The 15,010-nt window shown below is 38.4% G+C and overlaps 1 protein-coding gene across 3 annotated transcripts; it reads right to left on the bottom strand.

Annotated features, from left to right (window-relative positions):
* Window positions 1–234: 234 nt before the first annotated feature.
* Window positions 235–14,188, bottom strand: LOC109643610 (micronuclear linker histone polyprotein). Of its 3 annotated transcripts, none has more exons than XM_020108774.2 (8): window positions 13,837–14,188; window positions 6,120–6,262; window positions 5,317–6,013; window positions 3,550–4,156; window positions 2,842–2,906; window positions 2,660–2,756; window positions 2,455–2,573; window positions 235–1,518 (listed from the first exon to the last, which is right to left on the bottom strand). In XM_020108774.2, the coding sequence occupies exons 1-8, from the start codon at window positions 14,041–14,043 to the stop codon at window positions 985–987; spliced, it is 2,469 nt and encodes an 822-aa protein (XP_019964333.2). In that variant the 5' UTR covers window positions 14,044–14,188; the 3' UTR covers window positions 235–984. The 3 variants fall into 3 exon arrangements, with proteins under 3 accessions (XP_019964333.2, XP_019964335.2, XP_069394533.1); XM_020108776.2 differs by having other exon boundaries at window positions 235–1,515; XM_069538432.1 differs by lacking the exon at window positions 13,837–14,188 and adding an exon at window positions 8,614–9,517 and having other exon boundaries at window positions 6,120–8,361.
* Between the last annotated feature and the right edge of the window lie 822 nt (window positions 14,189–15,010).

The following is a 15,010-nucleotide window of genomic DNA, read 5'->3' as shown; positions in this document are numbered from 1 at the left end:
GTCTATGGTTTGGGGAAAGTGCTAAACACAAACCATCTATCCTGACCTCTTCACTGCCACTCAACACATTACCCATGGCAGCAATGTGTTTCTGTTAAAAATCGCCCATTACTCAGAGCTGCAGGATTTTTTTGGAACACTAATGTTCAGGATTCTGCCTACCTGTACTGTAAATTTGACCTTTTGATAAAAAAGACATTAAGAACTTGGGTGACCCCTATAAAATCACTTGACTTGTATTCACCTCTTTTATTAAAGATTTAGTTTTTTATAAAAACTCCACATTATTCAGAACATATTACATGTCTAGCATTACAAAGCTGTTGGTCTTTGGAAACGATGCACAGAGTAGCAACAGTGTTGAGAAAGATGGATTGTTGACTAATTGACAACTTAATTTTTCAAACATTAATTTAGAGGATGAAGCCAGGGGGAGGACATATGTGAAATACTTACATCATAGATAGATGTGGTTACCTAGGTAACAGGAGCAAGTTGACACTCTGGAGGATGCGCTTGGTTGCAAAATATGGCAACAGCCAAAGGAGAAGATTTATATCATTAATATCTGTGCATCATTCTGGGACGTCCTTGGTCATTCTTGGTTAGCACAAACACTTGGAGCAATTTTATTCAGATAATGTTGCCTCCATCAACTCAAAACAACTCCTTTCCAACATTACCTGCTCCATCTTGGTAAGAACCATCTTTCCACAAGATGCACAAAGATTAAACTGATTTTAATCTCTCTTTTGAATATGGGTGTGCACTTCCAATCATGTCAAGACTGTTCCACTAAGAACAATAATGAGATTACTTCTGATGGCCTACCTCCGTCTTCCGATCTCACCAACAAAGTACTAACTGGGAAAAGAAAAGACAACTATTACATGGTGTCCAGGAGGGTTATGGTAAAACTCAGACTGACATCATCTCAAAGAACTGTCTAATAAAGATAAAAAAGCAACAAGCATTATACAACTGTTAGGACTTATTTCCCTTCTCCTTTTTCTTCTTCTTCTCCTTCTTCTTCTTCTTTTTTGATGATTTTACTTTACATGTTTTTCCATTGTCATTGTCACTATCATCACTACTTTCCTTTTTTCCCTTGCTATCTTTTTTTTTTGTGTCTTCCACTTTGACATTGCTATAGCCTTTGATGGTCTGCTCCTTGTTCACCTCCTCCTTGACCCTGATGTTCACAGGGGATGTCGGTCCACATGACACTGTTATGAGCATCCTCTCCTTACTCATCTCCTCTTTAAAGGAGATGTTTTCCTGCCTCTGCCCTTGATTTATGTGGTTGTTGTCGAGCTTGCCTCTGTGAGGTGTCTCATTCCTCCAGTCTTGTTTGTAGTCTCTGTGATTTCTCTGGTCTCCTGAATCTCGATGGTAGCTGTAGTCTCTGTGATCTCTCCTGTCTGAGGTGTGTGGGTTACTGCTGCTGCTAAAACAGTGGGAGTGTCCTTTGCTGCCTCGATCAGTCTGTCCAGGATGTTTGTCCATTTGCATTTTCTGCTAAAAAAAGTTAAACATTTGCACCTTTAAAAAAATGAACCCAGAGTCTATAGCCACCAAAAGACTATTGACAATACAATCAATGCTATGGGTTTAACAAAAGTTTTCAGTCAAAGTGCGCTAGTAGGCAAAGAGGCAGTAGCTCAGTCCATAGAGACTTGGCTTGGGAACTGGAGGGTGGCCGGTTCAAGTCAAAGTTTAATGCAATACTAATTTGGAGGGATTCTATATTAGTCTAATCGACGACTATGTCAGGTAAAGAATTAAACATATGACAAAAAGCTTTTGTAAAAATGTGCATGTTAACAGAAAACTTAATTCTGTATATTAAGTTTCACTTTCTGTTTCTTTTCCTATTTTTTCCCAACCTCACTTTTCTTGCTCCATGAAAGAAGTGAGCTCTAGCTTCTGGATTTGAAATCTGGGCTGTAGTGTAGTGTTGTTCCATATAACTGCTTTTAACAATCGCTGCGTTCTTGGAGGCATTATGGTTTCAAACTGCACATTGATAGAATGAAAATGTAAGAGTCTGTGCAGTCTTGATTCAAACTCTGTTTTCACTGTGTACCTTTCTCTTTTAGGGAAGCCACGTTAACTTACTTTTCTCTCCGACTCATTTATCCCTTGTCTACTCTTCATTGTATCTCACTGACTGACTCCGGTCGGAATGCTCATCGGCATCCACAGATTTGATTGGTGCCATCATGTGAGTTGATTTACAAACCATGTTATTGATCTGTGAGGCTCCGGGGCCACTTCACAAATTGTTGATGTCGTTTTTCCACAGCCTGCTAAGACTGCTAGATCTTAGTTTTCAGTAGATGTTACTAAAACTGTACAATACATTGACTTAGTCTTTTTGGTCTCTTACTGGGATTCATGAACAAAAATATAGAATGTCACATGCTCTACCACAAGGAATACAGAGGTACTTACACTGCTAGAATTATCATGTTGGTGAACTGCCGCATGGTTTTCAGCAGAACCTAAATCTCCAATGAACTCCTCACATTTCTGGCAGTAGAACCCAATCACTGGCGTCAGAAAACTCTGGCCTGCAAATGGACAAGAAAAGCAGCATAGAACATTTCCGTGTGTGTCAGACAATGAATAGAATAAGGTAAATGAAAAGCTGCTTTACCATCCTGTTTCAACAATCCCTCCATTTCTTTCATCAAGGATTCCATTTTACTTCTTCTGGCTTGTTTCTCTCTCTTCATTTCCTCACTGTTACTTGCCTGCCAAACACAAGTTATGATTTCAAAACTAAGGGTTTAACCATTGTTAAATGTCTTCACTTTTCATTCTCAGGATATTCTTTACCTTGTGATTATCAAAGGTCTGAGACATGCCACCGCCATCACTTTTTACTCTCTTCTCCTTTGTCGCTAAAGGAGAAAAGAATAATATAATTATAAAAGCATTTAACAATAAACAAAAGAGAAGATATATCCAAGAGTCCGAATGGTATCAGTTTCCAACTGACTGAGCACAGCACCACGGTCAGCTGTCACAAAATCTTATCCTTGACAACTGGAGACAGAGATCCAAATCCACTTCACAGCTGAATAATACATACATCAAAAAGTGAACTGGGAAGGAGAATTCAGAAGAAAAAAACTTTGTAAATAACTATTTCTATACATGCATTGGGTCAATTAATTGTTGCGTTTGGTCTTTTAGTGTTATTTGTTAAGTGGAAAAACAGCCATCTTCTTAGAAGCAGCCCCAAAAACAGGGTTGATGGTAGTTATGTAACTGATTATGTTTTAATAACTTGGACAACACTGTATTTTTGAAATGCGATGATAGACAAATGTTAAAAATACATGTTTACAGTAGCACTTATTTAAAAAGTGTGCTTTAAACTTTAGGAATAAAAAGTCATCCACAATGTAACCAATCAAAGAAGGACTTCACTCAATCTGTATTCTTGGCAAGCAAACATGAAAAAAGACATAAAAACTGAAATACTAATGCTCAACAATTTTGGGGATTAAGTTGAATCTTTCATTCAATATGGGATCTCACCTTTGATAAGAGACTGTAGAGATTGCAGAGCTTGCTGTACATTAGAGCTCTTCATTGCTTGCATTGTCAAGCTTGCTACTGTTGGGTCTGAACCAAGTAAAGCAGGAGACGGTTGCTTCTCCTCTTTCTGCCCCTGCATCTTCACCCTGATCTGGTTGATGTGTGCTGTGCCCTGACTCTTTAATATGTTCTTGATTTTCTCAAACTCACTACTGTCCAGATTGACAGAGGAAGTCATTTGAAGGGGCTGCTTCAGGTCGAGCAGATCCCCACAGCTACTAAATATGGGCTGTTGACTGCTCAGTGCAGAAACATCATTGTAATGTTCTCCAGACTGAGAAAATGCTGGAAAATAGGTGGTAGTTGTTTCATTGTCTTGCTTTCCTCCAGTATCTTCATTTCCATATAAGAATGACTCCTCATCATCAAGTTCATCAGCTTTTTGATCTGGGGAGTCTTCTTGACTTTGTGCGTGGAGCCAGGAGAAGTCACTGCCTACTCGGTCATGGGGAAGGAGCATGCTGTCGTTTTCCAATGAAGTTGAATTCTCCTGACTGTCATGTTGCTCATTCGATACACACTGCACCTTTTTGTTTCCATCAGATGCCTGTACAGAGGAGAACACAACCATTACATACATGTATTTAATCTAGTGTTAACATAAACAAACTGACTGTATAATCAAATAATAAATCTTTGTTAATAATGTTTGTCCCAATTTGTCATCAAAACTTTCTGCTCAGCACATACAGCTAAATGTGCAATCATTCAAGTAAGAAAATATTTGGACTGGACAAAGGGCCAGAGGAAGACTTTGTTTTTCAGTTCTTCTTTAACATTGTGAGACATTTTCTAAAATGTTCTGGGTAAGAGAGCATGGATCTTGATGAAAAAAAACAGGAATGTTTAGGGGATGGATATCTATGTCTGTGCAAACTTTGTGCAGCTTTAATGAAAAAAAACAAGGTACACTCAAAACAAAATAATTAAGCTAGACATAAGTAAACATTCAACAGTTCAAAACCTAAAAATGAACATAGAAAATTAACTTTGAAATAAAATTGAAAACCACAGTGTTGCTCTTTCTACAGTTAAGTACTCCCATGATGACAGTGTCCTCTGGTGCAATGCAGCACAGCACACAGGAGACTTGCAAGACTTTTGACTTCAAGACAAATGTTTCAGCTCCATATCAGAAATGATCTCTATCCATACTTACATACCTGGAAATGCATAATATATGACCACACACATATACTTGTCCTATGCATGTCTGTATAAACAGGAAGCAGATCTGCAGCTAATTGCTTAGCTAAGTTAGGTAAGGGATTTCTTTTCTTAGACCAAAGAGGTGGAGCCACTGCAGTTGACATTAGATTTTGGTAACGCTTTGCACTCACCAGTGGTAGTCATGAGTCATTAGAAACAATAATGAAGTGAATGTGTGTTTTAAAGCTTATAAAGGTTTCAAACTAAAAAGGTAAGCAGCCTTTAGACGTCTGTTTTAAGGTCTGGAAACTCTGGAGTACTCTGGAGGCCAGGTATACATGTAGCTGTAGTGATGTTTTTAAACTGAAACATATCAGGGTTAGGGATATGTTGCTATTTTATTTTATTTAAAAAGTTCCACTCAAACACAAAAGTTATGTATCGACCACCCGTAAGTTTGTATCATGGCAATCCCCTGGTGTGCTCAAATAGACGATATATAGGATCAAAGTGAGAACAAACTGACACAAAACATTTTGTAAAATGAATTAACTCTACCTGAATAGTGAGGATGGCATCTTTGAGAGTGGGCAACCGCTCTTCCAGTTCCTTGCTGTTCATGACAAGTTTCAGTCCCTCTAACAGACATTTCCCAGTCAAGTTGTTACTGTTCTCAACACTGCCGCTGCAACTGGGGCTTAGGCTCCTCTTTCTCTTATCATTGGCACATCTTTTTTCAAAACTGCCACTTCGTGACCTGGACCTCCTGATGCGACTCTTGCTCCGTACATGACTTTTCTGCTTGCTTTGGCTCCTGCTCCGACTTTTACTGCGTGCCCTGCTTTTGCTTCTAGCTCGACTCTTGCCACGAGCATGACTTTTGCTCCTTCCTCTGCTTCGGCTGCGTGCGCGGCTTCTGCTTCGGGCACGGCTCTTGGCACGAGATTTTCCACAACTCTTCCCATGGCTTCTGCCGCGGCTTTTGCCACGACTTCTGCTGCGGCTTTTGCCACGACTTCTGCCACGGCTTTTGCCACGACTTCTGCCGCGGCTTTTGCCACGACTTCTGCTTCTACTTTGACTGATGCTCCTGGGCACATGCTTCTGGAAATCAGGGTCTGATTTTACTGCATCTTTCAGAACATTAGCTGACTTAAATGCCTCAGCAAGGTTGTAGGCCATGTCCCCTTTCAGATAGTCTGGGAGAGGCTTGTTGGCTGCAATGCATCTCAAGAATTCCTCACCAGCTCTGTCACTGAAAACGAACATGAACGTGTTTCAAACATCAACAAAAACAAAGATTAGGTTAAAGCAACAATTCCAGATTAGACTGATACAAAACATATTATTAACAGATATACCTGTCTGGTAGACGATGTTTCGCAGGAGTGGGAATCCACTGTGGGACCTGAAGGTGTGGTGGTTCAACATGAGGGGCGATCTGGTGGCTGTCTCCAGAAGCAATCGCTGTATTACGGTCTATGGAGAAGCTGCTACAGTGGGGCTGAGAGTATTCAAAGTTCATGTTATAGAGTTTTTCAACACAGAACTACAATGGAATATTTTGACATTTTTACTCTGTGTGGTTATGTTTGTAAATACATCAAAAAAAAAGCCTTCCACAAAACTAGTATTTGCAAATTTGATTTACAAATTCAGAAAATCTGTAAATCAAAGGCAAACCAGTGAAAGTTATGGTTTTTAAATGTAAGAGTAACAACTGTACAAATACGAGACATTAACAAAGTTTAATAGGCCTGTGGTTGTACTTGATTTAATGTAAAGTAAGTTTTATTGTTTTGTTATATCCGCGCGATATTAAAAATACTCAGGGTCACTAAAATATGTTGACCCAAATGATCAATTGACCCAGATTAACCTAAATCGTCATCAAGACTAGAAAATCGCTAAATAAATACAAACATGTTTAAAATGAAAGAAATTGGTTAAGCCAAGTATCAACCCCCCTTTTTTACTCTTGACATAACCAAGTATTGTTTGATAAGCAATGAGCATGTATATTCATTGGCAGTATTTCTTGCAGAGCAGTGGCAAAATATGTAGCATATTGCCAGAGCTGAGACCAAGAAAAAAAGACGTGTTAAAGAAAGAGTAAAGACAGTTCTTCTTTAAAATTTCAAATATATTTGTAAGATGTTTGCCATACAACAAAGCACAGCAACAGGAAGACAATACCAAAAGTTCATACATATATATATACACACATTGATTGCATTCATTGCAATAAATGATAACTATAAAACTATGTACATGAGACATTAGAAATACTATGGATCATGTTTGAATCTGATTGTAAGCCGTAAGGTTCAATATAGGGATGCACGATAGAAGAACATCAATAGACAAAGTGTACTATTTTTCACACTGTTGAAAAAAATTAGCCTAAATTAGTAGGCTACACATGCTTTCTAGACTTGCTTAAACTCAATAATATAATGTATTAACTGAATTAATCCAAAATTATGGGCCCATTATGGGGTTAAAACTGTAAACTTTAAACTAGAGAGCTACAAGGAACTTTGCAACAGCCATCTACATTAAAAGAGCACAAAATTGAAGTAGTCTTAGTGAAAAGATAGCCCTCCCTTTCAGTCCGATAGGCTGAGACTCATAAGCCTATATCCTGTATCCTATAAATCAAGTATGAGTTAGATTTTTCTCTACGAACATTAGCATTGCTGCCTTTTCACAGTTGATGTGATTTCTCTTGTCTGACATGAGAGATAGCGCTGAACAGCCGTTCACTGTAAACACTAGCAAATGCTCTCCCTTTCTGACCCCAGCACAGACATGTTTACGGCTCTTTTACCCTCACCGACGTCACCATATTAGGGTGTATAGCTTTCGAAAACGTACTAATTTTGTCTCATTCCGAGTGTCATCCTATCATTCTGTCATATCGGCTGAAATTTTGATTTTGGGCCGATGCCAATATGTCATATATAAAGCCTTAATTGGATGATAACGATGGAGTGCCAAAATGATCGTGCATCCCTAGTTCAATATATACATTCAAGTTGACAACTCTTTTCGTGAACTTGATATTTAAACACACCAATACTACATCTAGAGCATGAATAATTTAATGCTATGAAACATTAAATAACACTTAGAAAATGTGGATCATACCAGAGATTTGCATTATGTAGTTTAAATTGATTTGACAAATAAAATGCTGATTCAATTTCGTTCAAACTTGGTATGAACAGATGCATTTTCTAAACGGTGCACACAATCATTTGCATAGCACTGATGCATGCACATTTTACAGCTCTGCATCTCACTCATTAGAGCATGTTGTCTTCCAAAAGTGCAAAAAAAATTCCATCAAATGGACGCGATGTATGCAACAAAATAAACCAAATGTAATATATGTATGTAATACTATACGTACACAAACAATACAGAATAACAATTTGGTAGGCTTTAGTCCATGGTGATGTATTGTAATTTCTTCTAGGCATCTACAAATTTCATCCCCTTTCCAGCTACAGGAGGACGCTGCAAGCTCCTTTCTGCATGGGCCAGAAGCTCTGCCAATCCTTAATTCCTTCAATCCATGTAACACATGAAGAATATTGCCTGTTGAAAATTATTGAGCTGTTATTAGAGTCTTTAAAATATGTATCACATTAGCAACACTTTTTTGTCACATAACACACAAAAATAAAGCAAGAACTTAAATTTACAATCATTAAACAACTACTCATATTGGCAAGTAGTTTGCAGCTTAGTCATAGAGACCTATGCAATAAGATTGGAAAAAGCACAGCACACAAACAAAACTAGTCTTGGTTTCTTGGAAACAAACAAAAATTGCTTCTGCTTACTTACCCATTTTGATGTAAGGCAGGTACATAAACCACTGTAGCCAATCAGAGTCTGGTCTGCACTGTGGTGAATTTGAATGCATTGTCTGTCATTGGCTGAAACAACCTCTGCAGTAGTGCTATTTGTCTGTTACCAGAGCACACCAAAACATGTGCATGGTGGCTTTATCAAACCTCATGTAACCACTGCCCCTATGGTGGCAACTAGAAATGAGCACATAGTCCGATGTTAGTCAGCCAAACATTAGGCTAAGTAGTATTATATAATACCATGACTATAGAAGGTTGTAATTAGTGAAACAGTGAATGAGCACAAGACGTTTGTGTTTGAAATGATTTCACTGACTTACATATGGTGAGCAAACCAAGCTGCATTTGACACATCCATTCTGAGGAAAAGCTGCAAAGCAACAGAGGTCAAGCTCGTCAATAGTCTAGGCTATGTACATGTAGATAAACTAGCTTTCATTTCCAGTAGGCACTGGATGCTGCACAACCTGTCTGAGATTAAGCGACTTTTACATGTTTCTTACTTCAAGAAACCATAAGAATGTGTTCGCTGCAGACAAATAAATTGTTTCAGCACTATTTTTTCCACAGCTACCATTTGAACCAGCTCTAAACCTGTGAATGCAGTCCTAGCATTTTTCTAGATTCGATGTTCCCCAAATGACAGTCAGGAGCTTCTAGGGAATCACAACACAAAGAAGGGGAACTGCAAAATAATATCCAAACAAGGCAAATTTAATTTAAGAACTGTTAGATATGGCATATTTTGGTAATCAAGAGCATCCTGACCAGCTGCATCCCTGCTATTCTGCCAGTGGCTGTATACATGCCAGGAAACATCTCTCCCTGGCCTAACAACAACAGAGAGGCATCATTCAGTGAACTGTACCAGGCTACCTGTCACGTGGAAGGGTTTCTTTGTTCCTGTGTGTCACACCCAACAGCATCAGCTACAGGAAAAAACAAAAGATTTACACACTTGCTCAATTCAATATCCCAAAATTTAAGCCTAGGATATTATTTTTGTCAATATGAAATATTGGTAAATACTGACCTAGCAGAGGCATCCATCAGCAGTCAGAGTAGACTTCATCCCAGGATTGAAAAAAAAAAATTATTGTTTTGGAACAAACAAGGGTCAATTGTGTTTAAGAGCGCCGGCTCGCAGCTGCAGGCTCCTCTGCTTTAGAGTACCGCAGCGCACATCTTCAAGTTTAACCATTGAACGTTAGTTTAACTGCCACAAGAGTAGTTCTTCTTGTAATAAAGATCTCATCGAGGAAAAACACGCTGTATTTTGTATTTTTATTGCATTTATAATTTTTTAAAAAAGTTAAATAATGTATTTTAATTAATACTTTTTTTTTTTAATGATCAATCAAAAATAGATCGATAATTCTCCTGACGATCGGTTAAGAAAATTTTATCGAATGCCCACCCCTAATCTGAATGTCTGTACTTTATCATCTAGGGCAGCAGAGCTCCATCTGATTATATACTGACATGCAGCGCATCAATGCGTGGCGCATGAAACACCATTTATTGCAGTTTTTGACGTCTTTTGCGATACGTGCACTTTGAAATCGCAATGACGATAGATTTTTATAATATTGTTGTGGTTGTTGGGCTGTTATGTTTTTGAGTTGTCATTACGCCTTTATTTGGAAAGGCCTACGTCTATGTTGCATTGTCTAACCACCACCTGAGATAGTAAAGGTCACAAATCTATGGCACCATTATTTTGGGGATCAGGGGATGAAACATGCAAGAACTCATACTCTTGACTAGACAATGTAAAAAATATTGAGTTCAAATGGACTGGAAAAACAATTCTAACTGTCCCTGTAGAATGTGACTGTCAAAAAAAATAATTACTTAATGTATATATATGCTTATATATGCTACAGTGCAAACATTACCCGCATTTTAGCTGCAAATAACAATAACAAACTCCGAAATTGAACTTAACTACACATATATATATAGGGTTAATTTAAAATTTGAAAAATTAAATAACAAAACATGAGCTGCCAGAAGGAGACAAAATAAACTACAGCCCCTTTGGGAGAGAGAACATGAGAGGAGACAACATATAAGAACTAGGAAGAAAAAAGGTAGAACTTCAAGTGCCACTGTGTGGCAGTGAAACCAGTTGTACCAATGTAGTGTGTTTATCACATTAATAATGGTGATAAATCCCTGCCCTGGCATGAGATCAGTTATAACAATGAATACCTCCGACCGCTAATCTCAATTCAACAGGCATTCCACCCGTATTGGCCTCATGCCTATGACAGAGCTAATGGCCGGTTTCTGACTCAGCTCCAGACTTCAGTCTGCAATGTTGTTCCAAACACTTTGCTGATAAACTATAGTGTTAAACCCAATTATCTAACACGTAAACTTGCGTTTCACTTCTCCGTCTCTACATCTTCATAACCCCGACAAAGCCACTTTGCTCTCTCTGCCTTCTCTCACTCACTCTCTCCATGTTGGTTGATGAAATGATAATAGGGCTTCCACGTCATATCGTCACACTTTGAGGCTGCACCGTCACAGATCTTCATGAAATTTTGCATACTGTTTTGGTCATATGAGAAACCTACGGAACAAAACTTGTTCCGGTTTCTGATCCAAATTGGGGGAGACATGGGCTAACGAAATTTTAACTATTGGATGACCATATCTCCTTTAAAGGTCCAGAGTGTAAGATTTTGGTTCTATTGGCAGAAATTAAAAATTGAAATTGAATGTAGAATAATCCTCATGATGCTTTCACTAGTTCGTTTCATCTAAATTGTATAGACTGTTGTTTTCTTTACCCCAGAAAAGGCCCTTTATATATAAACCGAGGGGACCCTCTCTACGGAGGCCGCTATGTTTTTTACATTAGTCCAGATTGGACAAACTAAACACTTTTTGACTTTCTATGACAATTAAAGGCTACCACAGTTTCACTTTTTCATGTTTGGAAGGAGAGGGTGAGGTGAGGGGTGTTCAGCTGCAACATGCAATTTCAACACTAGAATGTTTCAAAGCTATTTTACAGCTCAATAATTATCTTAACCATATGCTATTCTCAATATCAAAAATAATTACATTATCTGTGATTTTGTCAGTTGAATTGTAAAAAAGCAACTACAATATTTAAAAAATGTCCAATGTTTAACCGCAGCCACTGTCAACAGACAACTGCAACATGCAGCAGAACAGCAGCACAGCCATTCCGCAGTGCAAATGCAGTCAGTGTAGCCTGGGCGTTATTTACTCCGTAACACCAGTTAAGCCAGCTGTTTTAATGTCTCTATGTCACTTTGATATGGTTCCTGACCGTGCTACAAGTGCGAGCACCCATGGGTTTTGTCTTCCTTGCTAACACAACCATGCCCTAAGTTGTGAGATCAGAGTCAATCCAGAACTGAGCTTGTTATTATTTCATGCATTACATGTCTGCTATTTCAGAGGTCTGTTAAGCAGTCTTCGAACCCAAGTTCACAACTTTTCAAAATAAAAAGCCCTGTAATTCAGTTCATTTACTGCCATGATGATCAGATCAGCACCTGTGACATTTGGGAATGTCTGCGTGAGTCCAAAATGGTGATATAAGAATAATCAAATTATCAATCAAACATCAATTATCAAAATCTGGCTGGACAGATAATAGTGCTGGCTGACAATTTTAGCCTGTGGACCACCAGTTGCCGAACACTGTCATAGACTTTTATAGTGAAATTTTTTTTTACCAAAAACTTGGTTTATAAATTACAGCAAACTTATAATAGCAGTAACAGACTACAATACTTCTTAAATAACAAAGAACACTGATTGTGTTATTTGATTAAAAAAAGTAGCCATGTGCAGTAATATAGAAAATTGAGGATGTGATACATTGAGATGCATCAAGAATCTCTGTGCATTCGATTCGATGACAGGTGAATCTTAATCGAATCAAATTGTGAGGCTTATGAAGATTCACACCTTTAACTCCCAGCCCTTCATAGAGCCCTTGTATGGTTAAATCGCACCGTACTGAGCCATAATCGAGCAGCCCCACTTCGATTTGCAACGATTTAAGGATGAAGACCTTTGATTGTATTTAAAAAAATGTATCTTCATGTATTCTTCCTACTTCATGTTACAGATTTTCTTCAAAAGCAGAAATGTACAAACTTCATTTATAATTTATGTGACCTTGAAATAAACTGTTGCTCTGCTCAAAATACTTTCTTAGCTACGGACTTTTTTGCCCTCTGAAAAAAAATATTTTAAGCTACTCTGTGTACTAAATACTAATAAGTATCAACAATTACTTATTTTCCACTGGACTGGGTTTTTAAAAAAAAAAACACAGAATATCCAAGAAACCCTCAGGATAAATTGCAACAAATCAAAAGTCAGACAATGTATCTATCAGCTGGCACAGATACAGATATATTACTACCAGAGTATATTTTGTCTTATACTCATTACTCATATTTGAAAACTATTTATACAGATCATAATAAGAGACAACAGGCCTATTCATTTCTGACATCACCAACTAACATGTTTAGAGAAACATGAGGAACATCTGACCTGTAGTGCTGCAAAATGGACTGAGAGGCAGAGTGTCGTGACAGTGACAACACCTTCGAGGTGTGTTTGAGTTTTGTTCGGAGTAATATCCCTCCATATAATTATGTTGCTAACTTGAACTTTCAAATGCATAGGTTGACAGAGACATTGGCGTTTTCAGCTTCAGAAACCTTTGAATAGAAAAGCTCATTTGCAGAGAATGGTGTTACAGTATGAGATTACTGAGCCTGCGAAAGTGACGACCATCTATGGAAGTAGTTTGTGCTGAGCTACAGGTACAATTAAATCAACATTAAATCACATGTTCAATCTGTTTTGTGTTTTTCTAGAAAACACATGCAGTGGGTGGTCCTCGGTGATTTGCTGCGGGATCAACCTACATTGAAGTGCAAGAGGACAGTACAACGCTGAGATTTGATTAACCTGCGTCAGTTACGTGACTGACTTCATATTTGTCCGAAATTGCTTCATCTCTCATTCATACAGAAAATGTCCTCAAGACGATACGATTGAGTTCACTCCTCGGCCACAATATGCAGCTACACTTGTAGCTAACGAGGCCTGTGCGTTTTGCTCTATGCTAGCTAACCCCTTGTTAGAAACATGTGTCTGAACCAGCTAAGCTAGCCTGTTCAGTACGTACTCTGATGAAATGCCCTCTTGACGGTCTGCTGTGGAGAAACTGGCCGTCCGATGCCGGGGCTGAAAATGATCCGCGGGGTCCAGGGGCCATATGTCCGTGAGGAGGAACACCACAGGGCCCTCCGAATGTGAAAGGAGGTCCGTGGGCTGATGGAGGTCGGAACGGCGGCGGCGGCGGCCCGTGTTCCTGTTTACCTGACCGGTACATGGTCGTGGCCGGGAGGGCTCACCAAATCCAGACAAGTAATTCAACCAGACTGAATCAATTAATAAACCGTTTCCGAGCAAAGGAGCTTCTTCTGCATTGAATTGCTCGTGAGACCTTGTGGCCGGAAATCCAACAACGACGCAGAAAAACATCCGGAGTAATTATTTCAAAATAAGGATCTATGTTGTCTCAGTAAAATCATTTAATGGAATTACTTTATACACCGTAATACAAATGAAGTTCAAGATTTCATATGATTTAGATTATGATGCAGTATATGACACTGAAGACAAAATATGAATTCTTATATCCTTGGACAAGAATATTCATACAAGTAGAGGCCATCTTACAAAATAAAAGCCCTGCAAGTTTCTCCCTGAATTCACTCTATGAATTGATGTACATGGTCTAAAAAGCAGTATTTATGGTTTATATGGTGGATATAAAATCAATGGTCTATGGCCGGATAAGGTTTGCTCTAATGCTTTATGACTTGACATTGCATTATCACCAATACTGTTACTTAAAAACCTTCTTATTATTACTTGCACTTTTACCCCTTTCTGTTCGTTTGTTGGTTGATTGATTTGTAAGCAAGATAACGCAAATACAGGACGGATTCCAATGAAAGTTGGTGGAAGGATGGTGTATGGGTCAGGAAAGAGTCCATTAAATGTTAGTGCAGATTCCGATCAGGGGCTGGATCCAGAATATTGTTTCCTAACCTTTTTTACATTTCGACTCAGGGCGTTTTTCACTTTCCTTGATTTATCATAGAACGATTGTTGGATGTAGATGAAATAAGATCAGGCATATTAGGGGATTGGTGTTTTTGAGTATGTGCAATTTGGTCCAGATCCATACAAAAACCGGGATCTAATTATTCTAAATGTGGTTGTGAGAGTGGACTGTCTTAATTGGCAGATACACTGAGTGCCATTCTAGTTGTCTCTTGTTTTTATCCTTT

This window comes from Paralichthys olivaceus, chromosome 14 (assembly GCF_024713975.1).
Source record: "Paralichthys olivaceus isolate ysfri-2021 chromosome 14, ASM2471397v2, whole genome shotgun sequence".
NCBI classification, from domain to species: Eukaryota; Metazoa; Chordata; class Actinopteri; order Pleuronectiformes; family Paralichthyidae; genus Paralichthys; species Paralichthys olivaceus.
Note: the sequence above shows the minus strand (reverse complement) of the source record. Positions and strands in the feature narration are given on the sequence as shown.

What these genes read in the sequence shown, in the direction of transcription:
- LOC109643610 (XM_020108774.2), bottom strand. Translation starts at nt 14,043, where the DNA reads ATGTACCGGTCAGGTAAACAGGAACACGGGCCGCCGCCGCCGCCGTTC. An exon ending in AAACATCGTCTACCAGACAG is followed by an intron (nt 6,014 to 6,119) that starts GTATATCTGTTA and finishes GTTCGTTTTCAG; the next exon opens with TGACAGAGCTGGTGAGGAAT. An exon ending in AACATGATAATTCTAGCAGT is followed by an intron (nt 1,519 to 2,454) that starts GTAAGTACCTCT and finishes AACTTTTTTTAG; the next exon opens with CAGAAAATGCAAATGGACAA.